Source organism: Corvus cornix, chromosome 1A (assembly GCF_000738735.6).
Source record: "Corvus cornix cornix isolate S_Up_H32 chromosome 1A, ASM73873v5, whole genome shotgun sequence".
Classification (NCBI taxonomy): domain Eukaryota; kingdom Metazoa; phylum Chordata; class Aves; order Passeriformes; family Corvidae; genus Corvus; species Corvus cornix.
In genome coordinates this window covers 37,997,655-38,012,724 of record NC_047057.1, presented here as the reverse complement: position 1 = coordinate 38,012,724, position 15,070 = coordinate 37,997,655, and the positions used below count along the sequence as shown (strand labels likewise).

The 15,070-nt window shown below is 37.8% G+C and overlaps 1 protein-coding gene across 11 annotated transcripts in view; it reads right to left on the bottom strand.

Moving 5' to 3' along the window:
- NAV3 (neuron navigator 3) overlaps positions 1–15,070 on the bottom strand; it is a 526,195-nt gene that overhangs the window by 65,431 nt on the left and 445,694 nt on the right. For all 11 annotated transcript variants that reach the window (XM_039570170.1, XM_010413726.4, XM_010413727.3 and 8 more), the window contains one exon: positions 1,041–1,179. In XM_039570170.1, coding sequence (XP_039426104.1) covers positions 1,041–1,179 — 139 coding nt within the window. The remainder of the gene's footprint in view (positions 1–1,040; positions 1,180–15,070) is intronic.

The following is a 15,070-nucleotide window of genomic DNA, read 5'->3' as shown; positions in this document are numbered from 1 at the left end:
AAAGTAACTATATTTCCCTATTGTTTGGGGGAATGACAAACACGTGTTTTTCTCCGGCTCACAGAGTCTGCTACAATATACATCTACAAAAGAGACCTCTGAACTGCAGACACTGTCTGAACTGCAGGAGTCTAAATGGAATCAGAAATGTCAACCTTGTGTCCTGAACACTTGACATCAAATCACTGGAGGCAACCACTGTTCCCCTATGCTGAGCGTTCAGTCTTGAAGTTCCCTGCTTGTAAACAGGAGATGACATGGCAGAGAATACTTTCCTATTGAGACAAAATTTTCTGGTTTTATTTCTTTTTTTGGGTGGAACCAAGTCCTGCAGGGATTCTGTACTGACTTTTCTATCACTTGCAATTTTGAGGGGAGCTGGGAAGAAAAGCTTCGATACCTGGGACAAGAGCTTTACATACACAGACACACACACACACACGTGTATATGTGTTATGTATATAGTTTGTATATAGTTTGTGGCTGTATGCTATTAAGAATTCTATTTTGACACTGTGAATTTTCACCTTGCATTGACACTTTCATCCCTGGACCTAAGCGGGGAGAAGAGAATCTCTGCCATTTGAAAGGACAGTACAGACTGTATATTTCTTCCCTAATATGTTCCAGCTCATAAAAGACAAAAGATACATTATTTTTTATTGTGTTATCTGTTGAAAGAGATATTCCAAATGAGCTGAAGTGAGTAGAAATCCGTGCATCACAGATCAGTCATATTGTGTTTGTTTTGTGTTAGGGTGCAGCAGGGGCTGGGAACAGTGGGGGCTCCCCCAGGGTGGGCAGAGCTGGGTCTCACCAGCCAGCACCTTCAGCAGTGATGTGTGCCCTGGGAGCAGGGAATTTGGGATGTCAGCTCACAGCCCAAGGTTGGGTCAATGGGGTCTGTGGCTTCTTGCATTCAGATGTAATAGAGGATTTTGTAAAATACGAATATTTAATTTGTTTAGAGGCATTGATACCAAACTTTTTCTTTTGTTATCCTGCATGCTTGGGGGGTGTTGCAACAAATGGCTACTCACCTGGGCATGAGTGTTCTTCCTTGAAGAGGCTGTTATGTTGGAGTAAGAGCTGACAGATGAGGTGGTATTCAAATCATCTGTGCTGAGGTTGTCAAGAGTGTCACTGAGGCCACTGCTAACTGAGCTGCTGTCATCCCAGCTGCAGAGAAAGGAACACATCTGCTTTACATACTGTGTCTCAATAGGCAGAAAGCATCTCAAAATCAATAGATGCCATTACTTATTTTTCAAGTGATTTACCAGAAACTTTTCAGTAGTATTTCCTAAGGTACAATGAATATTATTCTTCAGACATTTAAATTAATTATTAACTCCCAGTGAAGTGGTTGCTTGTTCAATTAATGAAAGATGCAGGAGTCCTTAAAAAAATTAAGATCAGGTCTAAGTGTAAGTCATTAAAACAGTTTGTTTCATGTTTCACTGCAATCACATTCACTCCACCAGCAGGGAAATCCATTAAGCCTATCTGATACCGCTAGCCAAAACATTATTAATATCTTGGAGAACACCTGATGAATTTCCAGGCTATTTAAAAGGAGTATCTTTTCTGCAGCCTAATCCACTGTCAGCAAGAAGCCAGTATTTTCAAAAATTTTATTTTCTTCTCTTCAGTCTGTGTCTAGCTGGTGCAATGTCATCAAAATAGGAATCCCTGAGCATACAGTCACTGGAGCTGACAGAGAACATGTTATACATCTCTGAAGAAACACAGTCTGTCAACTGTCCTGCTTTGGGAGATAGAGGCAAAGGATGCAAATGAGGAGAGAAAGGCTGCTCTTAGAGACATGTCATTACCAAATCTCACAAAAGCCTTGCTTTTGCACGGAAGGGAGGTTGATCTGTGTTTCTCAGACTTTTGTCCAGAACTGCTTCTCTCTGGCATTACATTTTGACTTTTAGCTTATTGCCACATACAGCATTATGCTCCCAGTTTTGCTACATCTCCACCTGTTAATCTTGTTTTAGATTATTCGGAGGCCAAAAGTTTGAAAAAAAATTCACCTTATCACTTTCAATGTGATTCATCTCCTATAGTTTTAGGTATATAAAAGTAAGGTATCTCATTTAAATTATCTAGATGTCCTCTCTAACCAGTATTAAAAACAGCCTCCTCCAGGAGGTAATTCCTCCTGGCTTCAAGTGTCTCAGGCTTATAGGATAAACTGTCCACTGAAGGTCCCTCTTTTTGTCTTTTCCTCTCCTGGAGAAGAGAGGGTTGAGAAAGCATCTTCTAGATATATAACTTCTGGAAAGACAAAGCTAGGTGCTTAAATGTGCTGATAAAGTGCAAAACACTTTTTTATCCTTGTTTTGCTGTAGCCTCATGAGCCACTTTTTAGAAAAAGAAATGAAATTCAATCCCACAGTCAAATTAAAGCTCAGTACCATTGCTAGTCATTCAGAGTGAACAAGGAAAATACCAGTGAATCCTTATTTTACATTTGGAGTTTTGGGAGACAGCAGCAGTGACAGGGAACTGCATGGAATAAATGTGTGCTGATGCACCAGAAAGTTCAGTGCACCAGTCCCGTATCATAGCAACTGCAGCAAGCATTACCTTCCTTTTGCAAAAGGTAGAAAATCACATTTGTAAACCAGCTCAGTGGCAAGATAAACATATTTCAGAGGGCAAGAATTTATTACAGTGCTGCACTTTCCACTGCTGAGTACAATGACTACAAATAAATATGTCTTCTGCTACATTTCCAGGTAATAAACATGCAAGTGATTTAATAATGAAATTATAATACCATACATTATAGGCTGTCAACATTCATCTAAGAACCATCTCTGAAGCACTAGTCATTTAGACTTTCTGATTTTTTTCACTGTCTAATGTGATGCATAATTTCACTGATGCTCAAAAGCCATTATTAACATGCTGTGTAACACATGGGAATATACCTTTAGAACAGTATTAAGGCTGAGAACCTTAAGGATGGATAAAACTGTAAATAATATTAAATGTGATTAGGTTGTAGAAAAGACAGTTTAACCTCATTAAAAGCTGGTTTTTGAAAAAGAAAATAAAGATCATAAACCAAATCCAAAATGATACATATTAGATACTTCCAGAAGAAACATGAGCTTTTAATGCGTAACATTCATGTCAAATAATATTTGACCATCAGTTTTCTGAGTCTGCCTAAGACCCTGAGGACCAAATTTCATCCTGCTTTCCCCATGTCTGTTATTCTATTCTATTTTAATTTTTCATACTTCATTATGTGTTCCTTCTTCTCTGTAAGAAAATTCACATTTTATAAATTCTGAAATAGTTCAGCTGATTCACAAGATATAACTATGTTCTCTACAGCCGAAGTTTTCAGGCAAAAATTACTATGACCATGCTTCCTTTCTATTATGGCTTCTCTATGGTGTTTCACACTTATCACACCTCACTCACCAGTGGATTATTAGTGGGTTTGGGGAACACTTGTGGCCACCTTGTAAGTTGTATAGAAGATTATTCTGACACCTCCACTACTAACCTTTCAGAGTCATCACTGTATTTGTCTGGATTTTTTTTTTCTCTTATGATAGGTGCTCAAGATATTTTATAAATTTGGGGGTTTCATACACCAAAATTTCTCACAATATTAAGTATGCCTGTAAAAACCAGGACTATCGAAACCCGCGTTCTTTCTGGCATATTCTAAGGACTGTTAAGAGAAATTAATTCCAACTTGTCACAATGTTTCATACCAGCCTTTTGAAAAGACATGGTAAAACCTGAAAACTCCAACAGAACAGACCATATCAGCCACCCTTTTGGCAAGGAAGATTGCTGGTTTTACTTATTTTAATGTATTATCCAAAGTTGTTTTAACTTGCTCATGCAGCCAGATTTTTATATTTCAGTATTTTTTGTTTCTACTTTTACAGACCTCTTTCCCAAAATCTAGATAGTAGAGTTGCTATCAGACACGTGAATATGTTTTTGATAATGAAAATGCCTTGCTTATAATTTACAAAAAAATTATTGATGATTCATAATAATGTATCCTTCAAACTAGTAAACTCATGACAGAAATATCTGATAAAATTATTCTGCATCACTTTGAGATTGAAAACCAATTAGTCAGAGTCTGCAGCAAACTATAGTTTTAGTTCTTGTTCCTCCTACACTTCATTAAAACAATATTCACTTATATTTTAATATATTGGCTATGATTCATCTTTCATTTTTATTTTTCATTTACTTTTCTCTTTTTCACACATTCTATAGAGTCTATGATAGGTCATGTTAGTACTGCTGCACATTAATGCCTGACACCACTTTGCTGTTAAAAACCACATTTTAGCCTACTTATAATGTTGACAAAATTTCCTTCTTTTATTTTTTCTTGGTGTCAGACTCAGGCTGATTTCTTTAAGAGGAAACGTCAGCAAATGGTGTTCAGCTGCCTGGGAGACTGAGGCTAAGAGGAAAGTGCCTTGTTTTGACACATTCTGGCAACTTTTACTTTGAGAAACCCCTGGATCCCAAGAGGATCTGGAGAAGAACCTTTATATTCAGCAAGCCATAATCTTCTCATTAAGGATATGAATTTTGCTATTTCTAAGAGAAATCTTCTTAAATCTGGATAATTCATTATTGTCTTCAAAATCACTGCTTACATGTACCTGACAGATTTTTATTTTCAGCCGCTCAGCTCATTCTGCTTTGTCTGGGTTCAAATCACCAAATAGAAAACAAGCAAACAGTCCAGTAGTCACTGCTCTCATTGTGAATCCATGTAACAGCACAGTTTTTGATAACACAATCACATTTTATTATTTCTCTAGAAGTGCTTAATTAATTTAGTGCTTGTAGGAGGTCTGCTTTTAGGGATGAATCTGAATTTTGCATTATGGAAAGACACCTTCTGTCTCCTTTCAAAGAATTTGAAAGTTCTGTAACAAATGGGAGTATATGAAGCATGACTGAATCCCCTGGTGTACCAGACTCCCTGCAATCTGCAAGGTGACTGCTTTAACCAACTTTTTAAAATAAATTGGACGCCAATAAAGAGATTTGAATTTACTTTAGTGTTTTGCATTTGACTTTCAAAGATTTAATGCATGGAAATCTGTGCTTTGAACCTACATTTTGCTGCAGGGATACCTTAAAATTTAGGTTACTATCAACTCAAATTGCATGTCAAAACCCAGCACCTCTTTTTTGGCCTTACTATTGCTGTACCTCAGCTTTACATCTGTAAAACAGAGACAGTACATGCACAAATGGTTAAAATGATGGCCACTGTGCTACAGCTTCCATCCAAAAACCTCATACCCTCTGACTTTGCCCAGACTCTTTGCAGTAACCTCACCAATATTCTTTCTGCTGAGATCTGTATTTTCCTTTGATGTACTAGTTATGCCAATGAGATTATTTGTACTAGCTAAAACTCATCCCCTAATTCTAGCCTGCAACTTTCAAATCTGAACAATTCTTGCCTCTTTTGAAGCAAGAAAAAACACTTCTGCTGGAGAAGACTTCCACTCCATCACTAATTGGTGAAGGTGGCTGTGAATATTGTACACATCTCAGGGCTTCACAAATTGCTTCAAATGCTTCAAGCAAAGTTTCAACTCCTTGACCTTATCAAATACTCCATAAAGTTGAGAAATCCATGACTTGCTACCTACACAGTTTGTTAGTCTCCAGTATTACTCTTTGTCTCACTTTCATTAGCATGTGCTAGTACTGAAAAGATCTCCTCATAATAATCCTCTCATTGACCTCCCTACCACATAGCGATCTGGAAATAGCAAGGTGTCTGAAGTTTAAACACATGGTGCTAACATCAGTATGTAGAGCTGAACAAAGATTACAAACACATTCCAACAAGTATTCTCTCAAATGGAAAGATAAATTGCACTCAACTGTGCTCATGAAAATTTTTTGTCTGCTTTCCACAAGTATTGGGGGGGGAGGGGGGTGGAATTAACACACTGAAGTATATGAAACAAATGAAGAAATATTTTATACAAAATAAGACATTATTTCACACAGCAGGCAGGCAAGCAGTAGAGCTTTAGGCCAAAGATGCAATTAGACTGTAGCCTATGTAATGAGGACCTGCAGAAAATATGCAACATATTTTTCTAGACTTTTGCATGATGTCTGGAAGTAAGAATGCACTGGATGAGGAGAGAGATGAATCCTGATGGTATGTGACAATGGGAAGTGGTATTAACAATCTCTTTGGTCCATTGATACCTAAAATATTCTCCTTTCAAAGTCCCTGTTTCAGAAAATCAAAGCAGTCTAGTTGCCAACAAGATATGACAGAGCACTTAGACATGGTCATTGTTTCATCCACCCTTCCTGTTTCTACTTCCAGCATTCTCCTACAAGCCCTTAAACTTGCCAGCTTATTGAAGTTCACCATACTGATAAGCTGGGTTGGTGCCTGAAATTTGTTCCAGCATTGGCATACTTAATTAATTTTTGAGAGCTCCTCCAGCCGAAGTCCCTAAGTATGCAAATAAAAAAGCTTTTCACAAGAAGATCATCAGACACAGCAAGACTCCAATCAATGTGCTACCAAGCACACCAGAAAATTATGGTTCCTTCAATGTATCCAGCCCATGGCACAGTTTGACAAGTTTCTGGCATTGTTTTCTTTTGTTCATTACCCATTTTTGCAAGCAGAAGCGGGAGCTACAGCTTTCAAAAATACAGCTCTAGAAAACAAAACCAAAACCTTTCATCTTAAAGTATTCATTTAATCAGAAAAACTGCTCTCTCTGGGGACTTTTTCAGTTTGTAACTGAATGAAAATAGCACTGCTTTTGTCGCATGCTTTGTACTGCACATGAAGAGCTTCAGACCACAGCAATAGGCACACGTACTTGATCAGGAATGAGAAATCCTTAGTCACATTCTTGCTAATGCCAATGGAACTCACATATCCCTGGGGACTTTTGTATGGATTTGTGATTCAAGGAATCTGAACACGTTTAGCAAAACAACCTTTACTTGCTTTTTATAGCAACTTTGACCTTTCAAATTGTGAAGCCCTTTTAAACACTTCTAAATCCTTCATTGCCATGGCAGGTACATGCAGGGTAGCACCCAAGTGTCTTTCTCCTGCTGGGGGGAATGGTCTTAGAGGACAAATAAGACAACTGAGATCATGACACAAGAGTAGCATTCAGAGCTAAACAGAAACTTGACTTCTGAATGTTTGAGGAGCTACAAATCCATACTGAGAGCAGGTCAATGGTGAGCAGTAAGGTGTTAACCCTTTCTCTGCCTGCATCCAGCTCGTTGTTTTATGTCAATGAATGCCTAGATGCTGCGGGTCTCCCTGTCCCTTTCTTAGAGCCTCTGGATGTCACTACACAATTTTTCATAGAAACTGTAGAGGTACGAGAAACACCAGGAATTTCTTTGATTAGTATAGCATACTTCCATGTTTGCCAAAGAAGATGCTAGTACAGTAGTCTACTGCAGTGGATAGGACTGGGACATCCAGTTACAATGGATAGTTATTTAAATTACAGTGTTCTGAAAATACAAAATACCTAGATTTAGGTGCCTGTGAGGTGGACAGCTACCTGGGGTGTAAGACAATTTGTGCCACTGATGTGCAAGGCATCTACACTAAATGTGAGTTAGGAAATAAAAGGTTGGCATTCAATCCCCTAAGTAGTCAACTGACAAAGGCAGGTATATTCAAAGGGTAAGCAGGAAAGACTGGAGAGATAACAACAAAGAAAAGGACTTAAACTATATGCCAACAGCAGAAAGTTTGAACTTAGTACACCTTTACTTTACTCACACAAGCAAGTGGAAAATAGTGTTTAAGCTACTTCTATACACATAAAATCCGTAAAACGGAACAAAATGCAAAAATCAGCCTCCACAACACACTCCATGGGGGTGGTCATTGTTTCTCTACAGTGCACCAGTGAAGTGAATATTAACATGCATTCTGGGCTGCTGCCATGAACTCTCTTTTCTGACACCCATATTTCAGGTCATGTTCCAGGAGAGTAAGGCAGGATTCAGCTGAATATAAAGATTTTATAGCTACTTCCATAATTGACTTTTGAGAACAGAAATGATCTCTTAGCTCATTAAGAGGAAAAGATAAGAAAATAATTGGACAGTTTTACTTAAAGCAACTCCTCACTAACATGCCAATATATCAGCTGGCAAAATTTCTCCTTCAAAGTTCAATTCAACATGAATTAATCCCTTTTAAATCTTCTACTGTGATCTCAGCTGCTCATTATTCATGGAACAGCTATGCTGACCCTTCACAGACAGATTCAAGAGGGCACAGAGTTTGTAAAATCAATACTTTTCTTCATTCCACAGACTGTGCGAGCCAAAGCCCAGGCCCTGAATCAAACTAGAAACTTGCAGGAACCATAAATTTCCCTATAGCTATGCTATGCTTGTAGCTAAATGAAAACACTGCCAGTTGGACTCATACTTCACCACTTTTTCCTCAGCAAGTGCAATCCATTACCTGTCATACTGCAATAAGGTGACTACTGAAGCCTTAATCCTGAATTACTTTGAGGTCACAGGGAGAAAATCACGCCATGTACATTTCAAAATGGATCCACTCAGCATATTCGAAGGAAAATTGTTTAGGGTTTAAAAGAATAGGAATGCATTTATGCACCTGCTTTCATGCAGTATCACTTCGCAAGGATTCTTTATTCCATGTTAGAAATTTATTGTATAAGAAGATCCCATTAGAAAATTATATCCTACTACAGAAAATACAGCTAGCCCAAGAGCACAATTAGAGAAAAACGCATTTTTGCAAGGTCAGTTAATTTCCATGTTCTTCCAAGCATTTAATAAGTGCCTTAAGAAATAATTTGGTTTTAGAGCCAGCAGGGGAAAAAAAAAGAATTGATGGAAGATTTACATTCCTTGAGATAATTATACATACCTTGCAAAACCTGCATACCCACACCACAGGATCTGAATAAGTCATTGCCAGAATTCCTTCTGGTTTCCACTTATTTCTGAATACAACACTTAATCTGACATGATAGGGACAGCAGAAAGTCATTACTTTGCTCTAAATTCATAACAGAATGTATCAACAATCAGAAGAAGAAATTTTGCAAAATGAAATTTAGGCAAGCGTTACTTGAATAAAACAATAAATATCCAACCAGGAAGATACTTTATTTCTGGAATGTACAGGGTTGGGGGTTTTTTTACATGAGGCAGATAAACAGCATCCATTTTTAATTATATTTTGAACAATCTTTGGAAAATACTAATATATGGGCTGAAGCAAGATGTAAGGAAGTAATTCCATCAAGAGCTGTTGACAATACCATAACAAGCCAAGGGAGAAAATCTTTTGATGGAATTATTTTCCTGCTGCCGTTTGTTAAGTTTTCTACACACTGGATGCAAGAGATGTTTCAATTTTTCAAATGCAGATTCAGACAAGTTAATTAACATCAGTTGAATGGACATAAATAAACAAAATACAAAGTGCCTATGCTGTTCTTCAGAAGATAAAAAACAATTTAAAGCCCTACTAGTTCTTGTTACCTCATCACTTTACAAAGTAAAGATTTCATTCTTCACTTTGTATATGGCCATTTCCCACCCCCAAAATTGAAAAGATAAATGAGATGCCTCAAACATAAAGAAGTATCTCATGGTATCTGCATTTATAATCAAAGAAAAATCATACTGAAACCAGCCCCTTACAACCTGAGGTAAGCAGAATTTTCCATTCACCTTTGCAAACTGCCAGTCGACTGCTTCAGATGGGAGGGAGGTGTTGAAATATCAAACCTCTTTACTCAACCTTGTCTCTACAGTATATTAAGAAACTAAACAGATCCTCCTGATAATTGTTCAGAGGAGAACTATTCCCAGTAATTATTTGCCCAATGTCAAAGTCCTGATTTACTGGTAACCTCCTCTGCTGTGCACAGTCTCTCATGTTTAAGCATCTTTGTTGCTAGAACTACCTGTCTTATTTTTGCTTATGAGCAGAAGGAGGGATTTATTTTTCCTCTCTGCACCTGATTAAACTCAATCTGAAAAAAAACAGTGTACATAAGTATGTTAGCAGAATGATAAGTAAATCTCTGTTCATTCTGGTCATGATACTCATCCTACAAATCTCCATGATCTAGCAAGTCTTAAATCCAGCAGTTTTATACAGCTTTGCTGCGGCAGTACAGCAAGGTTTGGAGTGGTTTTGACTTGTGAGGAATATTTGTTACCCCACACTGTCATTTGCTTAGAATGGAAAGATGTGGCAGACAGAGATTCTTAATTTGCAATTTCACTGGGTCTTTTTAATAACAACATAGGAGTTGGACACCTCCTATCCCTGACACCTCGTTGAAGCACTTCCTGATAACCTCCTTACCAAAACATGGCATGACATGGTCCCAGAGTTGGAAGCCTTGCACTGCCATCCAAGGAGTGGGAGGCGCATTCCGGCTGTGGGACGCATCCCTGAATGCATGAGCACTGTTGGAAAAACAGTCCCTCTGAAAGTGTAAAATGAGTTTAATTTGGGAGGCAATAGACTTCCTCATGCGCAGCCTGGTGCTACGTATTTTTCCCCTTCAGGTCTCAAGAGGAGGTGCTGGTTTGTTGAATTTAGCGATAAATTGTGTCTATGGGAAAAGGTGCTAGTTCAAGCCTAAAGATCTTCTTAATAAAAACCTTCCCTCTTGAATCTCTTTGAGAGCTTGATCCACCCAAATATTTTCAGATAACAAGGCAAGCCTATTTCCTGAAGCCTGACATGATTACTTTCTTGCAGTCAGCATTGCGACAACAACTTGTCTGGCAAAGGACGGGTTAAGCAGAACACAAGGGTCCTTCTTTTCTTGGGTTGGTTTGCCAGGATTGTCTTTCACACCTCCTGCTTCTTTCCCAAATTTTGCTGAGTAATGACCCAGCTTTAGCAGAAAGTAGGAAGGGACTTCATCCTGCGTCTGCAGGACCTGATTTTTAGCATCAGTAAGGAATAAAGGCTTCAATGGTCATTCTCCCTGTGCATCTGGCCTTCAGGGTCTTGCTCATCATTGCTGCCTGGGCAAAACTACTGGCTGATTTTAATAAAACTTTGCAGAAAACATAAAGCTCAAAAAATTACATTTCTTAACTCTCAAGCAAATACACAGCCATATGAAGACAGAGGCAAGGCAGAAGTATTTCTGAGAGGAAATGTGCAATATGAATTAAATATATCAGACATTCATGATTCTATACATAAAATAAGACTGCTTATAAATTAGCAAAACCAAAAGCATAATGCAGTTCAAGTGTATCTTTATTGTCTTTTTAATAAATAGGTTCACAGAATATTTTTATTCAGGTTTGAGATTTGGAGATTTTCTGATTTTTAATACCCTGTAGCCTTTTCACCCATGAAGGCCAGGGTGCTGAGTTTAGAAAAGACAAATTTCAGAACCTAACTTACACAGTTTTAGCCATCCAAGCATTTATTTGATATTTTATATTTCTTTCAATATCTCAAATGTTGAAGATTTTCTTGCCCTGCATTAAAGGGCTCTCTTGGAATTTCCATTATTGGCACTAATTAGTTTAAGATGATTCTGTTTGAAGGGTTTAATGTTATCTTTAATCCTGACTTGTGCCAGGCTTTTGCAGCAAATCTAAATGCTATTCACTTGCACCTCATGTTACATAACTGCTTTTCACATGGCCTTTAGAAGCAATCGTTGGCAGTAATAGTAATTTAATCCTGCTCAGAGACCACAGCTGTCATTGACTCTATCACCAGAAGTTTTCAAATATTTCTTATTCCTTATGCCAGTGGTACGCAATCCTTGTTGGTCTCATAATCTCTTAAAAAGTCTCTGTGCCACGTGTTTATCATCTTGCCAACGAGGGTAGGAGCTCGCTTACAGAACTGTTGCTTGAGGTTTCAACCTAATCCTTATCCAATTCTTAAGAGTCTGGAGGAGGCAGGGATTTAGGAGTAAGTTATAGGCCAGATAAACTGCTCAGGTTCCTGGACTATGAAAGGGCAAGCTATCTATCATGGAGCTGTGTGGATATAAAGCTAGGTGGAAATTATCAAAATATAGTTGACAATACACTATTTTTTTTTTAATAGAAAATGAAACATCTTGCAAAATTTAAAAAACAGATTTTCTCAAAAAATTCAATACCTTAAGAAATAATTTTTAAATTTCAGTCAATCTATACTTAGTCATATTAAATATATTAAATAACTTTCTTGCACTGAGAAAACAGGTGTAAAAGGACAGCGCAAATGTTCTTTTTGTATCTTAGCCTTCAGATGGTTCAATTTACTTTGTCTGAAATTTCAAATCATTGTGGAAATGATTTAACATTGAACAAAACTCCTTTTTACTAAATTGAAGGATCTTCAATGAAATATTATAACTTATACCAGTCATATGAAAAAATGCATATATAATAAAATAATAAAAGTTAACATGAAATGGAAACCAAAATTTTAAAAGATCGTTTCCTTTTTCCTAAATGAAACATATTTGAATTTCTCTCGTAACAAACTAAAAAAAACCCACTCAAAATTGAATGCAAAACCAGAGTCAAAATGTGAGAAATTCCTTTAAAAATAAATTACATAGTTTGATCAAATCTCTAAAGATACACAACCAAAAACAATAGCCAATTTTTATCCATACTAAACATTTTGGTACTCTTCCTAGTACAATGACAGATATTTCTTGGAGGCACTGGTACCTTCTGTTTTGTAAACAATTTTCTACAAAAAATGAAGAACCCAAACCCTTTAGAAAGTTGCAGTCTTTCTTTCTTCTGATATCAGAGTAATTCCCTTGGCTATTTTAAGCTCAAATTTCCGAGAAACAGTACATTAAAAGAACCCCTATCGGCTAAAAAGGTGGCAGCACTAATGTATCTCACTGTGAGTTCTACCTTTCCAAGGGATGAAAGTACTGAAATTACTATTATTGCCAGATTGACTGAAAGAGAAAAATGGTGCTTGTGGATTCAAGACACTTTTGACACAGCTTGTCAGTGTGGTGTGAATGGCAGGTTTTCAAAAGGGGACACATTTCTGCCTGTAAGCATTTTCAGCAGGAGAAAAATAATGCCTGATCTCCCTGTAGACACATAAATAATTGACCAAGTGGATTTACCCCCCTAACATATCAAAATCTATCAAAAATGTAAGGAATTCAATTCTGGCTGTTTCTCATGGAATCTGGAAGAATGGGAAGTGCACTGAGGTCAGCATCAAGGGGCAGAAAAAGAGTTTTGTGATAGGACCAAAGAAGTGGTGAATGACAGTGACAAAACCTCTGGTTGGTCCTCCCCAGCCCAGCACAGCCACGCACAAGTGCTTGAGGAATGGCAGCAGCAGACAGAGACTGTAGGGGAGGAGATTAAGGCACTTGGTGGGCCTTTACTCTCTGTTAAGACATATGTGCTCTGTCAGTCCCACTGCACCCTGCTGGGCACCAGGGGCAGAATCTCTCCAGGCAGCTCACTTCACTGCATGGGACATCTCATCTCAGAGCCAGTTTAAACGTCTCTCCAAAATGATGATGATTTCACTGGGCTTGCAAGCAAGATGCATTTTAAGTACAAGTTATCCTTGCAACTGTGTGAATTTTTCATTACCTTTAGTAATATAAAGCGTAAGTTCAGTATTTATTGTTACCACCCAAAAACCCAAACCCCAGGCGAGCTGTGAAAGTGGGGAAGTGGATCTAAAATCATGGAGAAAAGAAGAAGAAAGAATGCATGCCCACTGTTCTTTCAGTTCAGTTTTTCCACCTGAAAAAAAAAAAAAACCAAAACCATAAAGGATAGGCATGAAGCCTGTAGTTCTGCTGAAAAGAGAACAGAAGGGACTAGAATCCTCTTTACCGCCTGCTAGGAGAACTGAGAATTAAAATTCTCATCTGCAGTGTTGCAGAAAGAATTAAGATGCAACAAAGGCAACAAAAGACCAGACAGCAAGAGATTGTGGAAATATGATGGATTGCAGCAGAGAGGGACACCAAGCTCAAATCCTGCATGAAAAAAGGGTGAATGTCTGACCTACAAAGGTCAGAGCTCTAGACATTAGCAGGGAGCAGAGTTTGGAGAATTGAATTGCTGCTTTGTTTCTAACCTAGACACATACAGCCAGACAAAGGGCACTACAGGCAGCAGCACAGGGCCTGCAGCAAAAATCCTCCCATGCAAATCAGCAGAGAAAGCATGCTGTCTTTACCTTAGTCAAGTACTTTATTTACTTACTTTTCACCTGAAATTGCCCTGTTCTCTCCCATTTAACCTAAAATTCAGATAATTTTTACTCTCTGACAGACCACATAAAATTATAAAAAGCAGCAGAAATTAAAGGGCAGAGGGTATTGCAGTAGTGAGAACAGTTTATGGCAAGCTGAAAACTCTACTGTAAACTTACCTCTTAAAATCCCCAGCACATACAATATGTACTACTACTGATACCATAGCTCTTCTACAAATAATCAATGCTTATAACATCTAGCTTTCTCCCTTATAAAAAGTCTCCATTTCCATATGAAATCTCCCCAAAATTTCAATTTACAGGAAAGATACAGAATTACTGGTATAAATACAAAACACAAAATTTCTTAAAACGGTTTTGAAGAACTAAAATTTGAGTAAAGGGGTACCTATCTTATACTGGGTAACAATTAAGATTATTGTGCTAAAATATAACAGATATGACCAACTATGAGAGAAGCAACATTTATTTCACTATTAAATTGCTAGAAAAATGAATGATGACTACCATTTTCTTTTGCAGTAGCACAGAAGAAAATCCTGCAAAAAACACCACTCCCTTTTCTTGAATATATTGCTTCAGTCACTGCAAAGGCAAAGGAGCAGCAGTATCACAGAGGCAATTGCCTTGCTGCCTTTTGTGGCTTTTTCCAAAGGAGGAGAACACCAGAGAGAACAGTCAGAGGACTTCTGACCTTGCTTCACTTTTTGCTAACTCATTGCCTCAATAAAGATGCTTGCTCCCTTATCCTTCATTCAAATCTCTGCTTTTCAAGTGGCATCTCTA